We start from the raw sequence: 4,214 nt of genomic DNA, 5'->3' as shown, positions 1-4,214 counted from the left end.
TCTTTCTCTTATAGAAGTAAGAGACTACATCTCTTTGATGAAATTTATATATATTTTTTCATTATACATATTTTTATTTTTATTTTTTAATATCTCTTACAGTAGAAGTTTAAGTTGCATTAAGAGGTAGATAACATTTAGGAAGTTCATTGAAAATTGAATTGTAATGATCAGACTAAGGCATAGATTGATATCTAATTTTGCCAATTTCAGGGCCAAATGATCTCAAATTAGATGTGCTATACTCAATTGTTAATTTTTTTAAAAAAATATCAGTTGTTGCCACTAAGGCAAATTTTTAAATGTTTTCTCTTGTGAAAACACACCAGGAATATGCACCTCAGAACCACAAGCCTGCTATCCATTCTCTATGTCTTTGTCATGTGTTATGGTCACAAGTTCTAAAAAATGTGGCATTATTTCATATGCAAGCACTGTCCCATCCCTCAGGAGCCCTTTTTGTGCAGATTTTGGGTATTATAAAGTTGTGACCAGCATCCCCAAATTCTTTTCTCTAGATAGATAAGAATACCACCCTAAAATGAAAAAGTATGAGATCTCTTCAGGCCTGGGTCAAGTGTGAAAATGGAGGAAGACATGCCTTATAGCTAGATATTTAAAGGGCATAAATATGCAAAGCTAACAAACTGTAAAAGGAGATATTTCCTATTCTGTCTTGACAAATATACCATTATAGCAAAAAAAATGGAAAATATCTACCTAGCTATTTTAAGTTATACTGAAACTTGCAAATCATCAAACATGATGAAATTGTTTTGTAAATTTTTTACTGTTGTATAAATTATCCAATAAGACTGCAAGAGTAATAAAATACAAACATTTATAATTCACAAAGTATATGTTTATTAAAAAAAAATAGCTTTGTCTTCATCCAGCAAAATGGCTACTTATAAAGATAACAAAGTGTTTTATTTACATTAATTTTGAATTAGACAATTTGTCTTGAATCTCCACGTTTTCAGAATTTTGGTAATTCACTTTTTTTTTTGGTATTGTTTGAAAAAGTGGGGTGAGGTAAGAAAGCTTGACTCTTCACAATGAACAGATAGTTTCCCCTTATCTGTGGTTTCAGCTACCCAAGGCCAATCACAGTCCAAAAGTAGGTGTCTACAGTAAGATATCTGGAGAGAATGAGTGACACCATACTATATAAAACTTTTAACATTTCTTTTAACTTTTAAAAAAAAATTTTATTTATTTTAGAGACAGGGTCTCCCTATGTTGCCCAGGCTGGCCTCGAACTTTTGGGCTCAAGCAGTCCTGCCTCAGCCTCCCAAACTGCTAGGATTAGAGGCATGAGCCAACACCCCTGGCAACTTTTATTATGGTATATTGTTTTAATTGTTCTATTTTATTATTAGTTATTTTTGTAATCTTAAAGGTGCTTGATTTATACATTAAATTTAATGTATTTATACATTCAAATTTTCATAGTGAGGTGAACATAGGAAAAAATATATAGTATATAGAATTTGGTACTATCTGCTGTTTTAGGCATCCACTGGGGGTCTTGGAACATCCTTCATGGATAAGGGGGCACCAGTACATTTGTTTCTTTGCTTGGTTGTCAGTTTTGCAAGTTATGACATAATACGGTACTGTTTTCTTTGGTAGCTGTTACTGATTTTGTAAAATTTATTTTTACTCACTTTTCAGTTTAGAAAAGAAATATGAAGGGAAAAGTGGGTAAAATGTGAAGGCATTTGGTGCCTATGGGGGATGGTGGTGAGCACTGCTAATTAGTGAAGAGGCAGGGAATGAGAAAGATGGATGCTCTGTAGATGAGCTTCTCTTCAGTCACAGTATTGACAAGATCCAGCTTTAGCTCCACAAGAAGTTGAGCACTCTTTTGAAATGTGTAGATCTGTCTTTGCATGTTTTATAAATCTTCATTGGCTGTGCTATTAGCCATAAAATCTTCATTTAGCTACATATTCTACGAATTATGCAGTATTTGTACTCAGAACTCAAGCTGGTTGATTCAAATTTTCTACAGCTTAGACAAGGCAAAAAGTACAAAACAATGAAAGAGAATATATCTTTATTTGCATGGTTGCAAATGTGAGTTTAAGTTTGCTTCAAAATCATCTATGAACTATTTCTGCCGATAGTGAGGACATAAATATCTTAGCTAGTGCTCAACAGAGAAATTGAAGAAAAATAAAGATTTCACCAGAACAGCCATGTGAAGATCGATCAGCAAACTTTAGAGATTTCTGCTTTGACATTGAGCCAACAATGAAAGAAGCAGTAGAAAAAGGAAAAGGAAGAAGAATTTCGTCATGCACTAAAGAATATGAATAGCATTTTAGAGCAGTGAATAACCAGCGGTGCCTTTAGACTTTGAACTTTTTCTGTTCTGACATGGAAAGTGTGCTGCAGAGTATCTTCACTCTTATAATAATGCAGAATTCATAATTGGGAACTTGAGCAATGGATTCATAGTACTCATAAACTGCATTGAATGGGTCAGTAAAAGACAGTTGTCCCCAGTTGATCAAATCCTCATTATCTTGGCAATCTCCAGAATTGGGCTGATCTGGGAAACTTTAATAAGTCAGTTTGTATTTCTGCATCATCCAGCTACATTTGTGACTGGAACAGGATTAAGAAGTATTATTTTTAGCTGGACAGTTTCTAATCACTTCAGTCTCTGGCTTGCTACAATCCTCAGCATCTTTTATTTGCTCAGAATCGCCAGTTTCTCTAGCCCTGCTTTTCTCTATTTGAAGTGGAGAGTAAATAAAGTGATTCTGATGATTCTGCTAGGAACTTTGGTCTTCTTATTTTTAAATCTGTTAAAAATAAACATTCATTTTAAAGAATGGCTGTATCGATGTGAAGGAAACACATCTTGGAATTTCAGTATGAGTGACTTTGCAACATTTTCAGTGTCGGTCAAATTCACTACGACTATGTTCAGTCTAACACCATTTACTGTGGCCCTCATCTCTTTTCTCCTGTTGATTTTCTCCCTGTGGAAACATCTCCAGAAAATGCAGCTGAATTACAAAGAGCAGAGAGACCCCAGGACCAAGGTCCACATAAATGCCTTGAAAATTGTGATCTCATTCCTTTTACTCTATGCCAGTTTCTGTCTATCTATACTCATATCATGGATTTCTGACCTGTATCACAACAAACTGGTTGAGATGCTTTGTCAGGCGATTGGAGCTTTCTATCCTTCATGTCACTCCCTTCTTCTGATTCTAGGAAACCCTAAGTTAAGACAGGCCTCTCTTTCGGTGGCAGCTAAGGTATGGGCTAAATGATGAGGAACCCACAATTTCATAAGTCATTCAGATCATACATTATTGTATGTTGTAGACAAAAACAGGAGCCTAAGAGATATTTTATACTTCCCTCGTTTCTTCTATTGTGAAGGTCGTTGTAAACTTTTTAAATTCTTCTCTAGAACAGCGTATTACCTAAGAATAGTATGCATTTATGATGTATATGTCCACATTATCAGGAATTTGAGACTTATTTGAGGAAACCATTGGTAGATTCTATTGTAATTTAAAAACATACACTACGGCATAATTAGATGTTAATTGTAAATCTACAACCTTTTGTTTGGCAGTGCTCTTCAATTCTAAATCACTCATTAGGACGGGTGATGTAGGTAATTATTTTCTATATCATGTACTCCTATTTAAATAGTGAATTATGGATAACTAGAACAGTTATTTGGAACAGAAACAAGGGACATGTGGACTTGCAACTATTTCTATACTGATGAGTTGAGAGAATTGAGAAGGTTAAAAAGTTTAATATGAATAACTGCCACATAAAAAGATAACTTTGCTTTTTAGAGACTATATTGTGTATATGTGTATATGCATATTTTACATTATGCCTTTTAAAATAAATATTACTGAGGTAGAATTTACATAAAATGCAACATGTTAGCACACATTTTAGAGTTTTGACACCAAATACACCTGTGTGACCACAGCGCCAACGCCGTTTTCAGTCCATCCTCTCCCCACCAGCCCTTCCTTCCAAGCAACTACTTATCTGCTTTTGGTAACTATAAGAGAGTTCTTTGATTTCTAAAATTTTATGCATATATATACAGTCACAATGTGTACTGTTATATGTGAGGCTTTGCTAACTCAGCATAATGTTTTTGAGGTTCAGCTCATATTTTGTTGTACGGATCAGTAGTTTGTTTCTGAGCAGTACTCCTG

At 34.3% G+C, this 4,214-nt stretch overlaps 1 protein-coding gene across 1 annotated transcript; it reads left to right on the top strand.

Annotated features, from left to right (window-relative positions):
- The first annotated feature begins 2,385 nt into the window (after positions 1 to 2,385).
- On the top strand, positions 2,386 to 3,293 carry LOC108295824 (taste receptor type 2 member 13-like). The gene is given in 2 exon segments (XM_017518157.2): positions 2,386 to 2,422; positions 2,425 to 3,293. Coding segments are annotated over 2 exon segments (906 nt in total).
- Positions 3,294 to 4,214: the final 921 nt, after the last annotated feature.

This window comes from Cebus imitator, unplaced genomic scaffold (genome assembly GCF_001604975.1).
Source record: "Cebus imitator isolate Cc_AM_T3 unplaced genomic scaffold, Cebus_imitator-1.0 Scaffold660, whole genome shotgun sequence".
In the NCBI taxonomy this organism is placed as follows: Eukaryota; Metazoa; Chordata; class Mammalia; order Primates; family Cebidae; genus Cebus; species Cebus imitator.
This window is presented reverse-complemented; position numbering and strand designations above follow the sequence as displayed.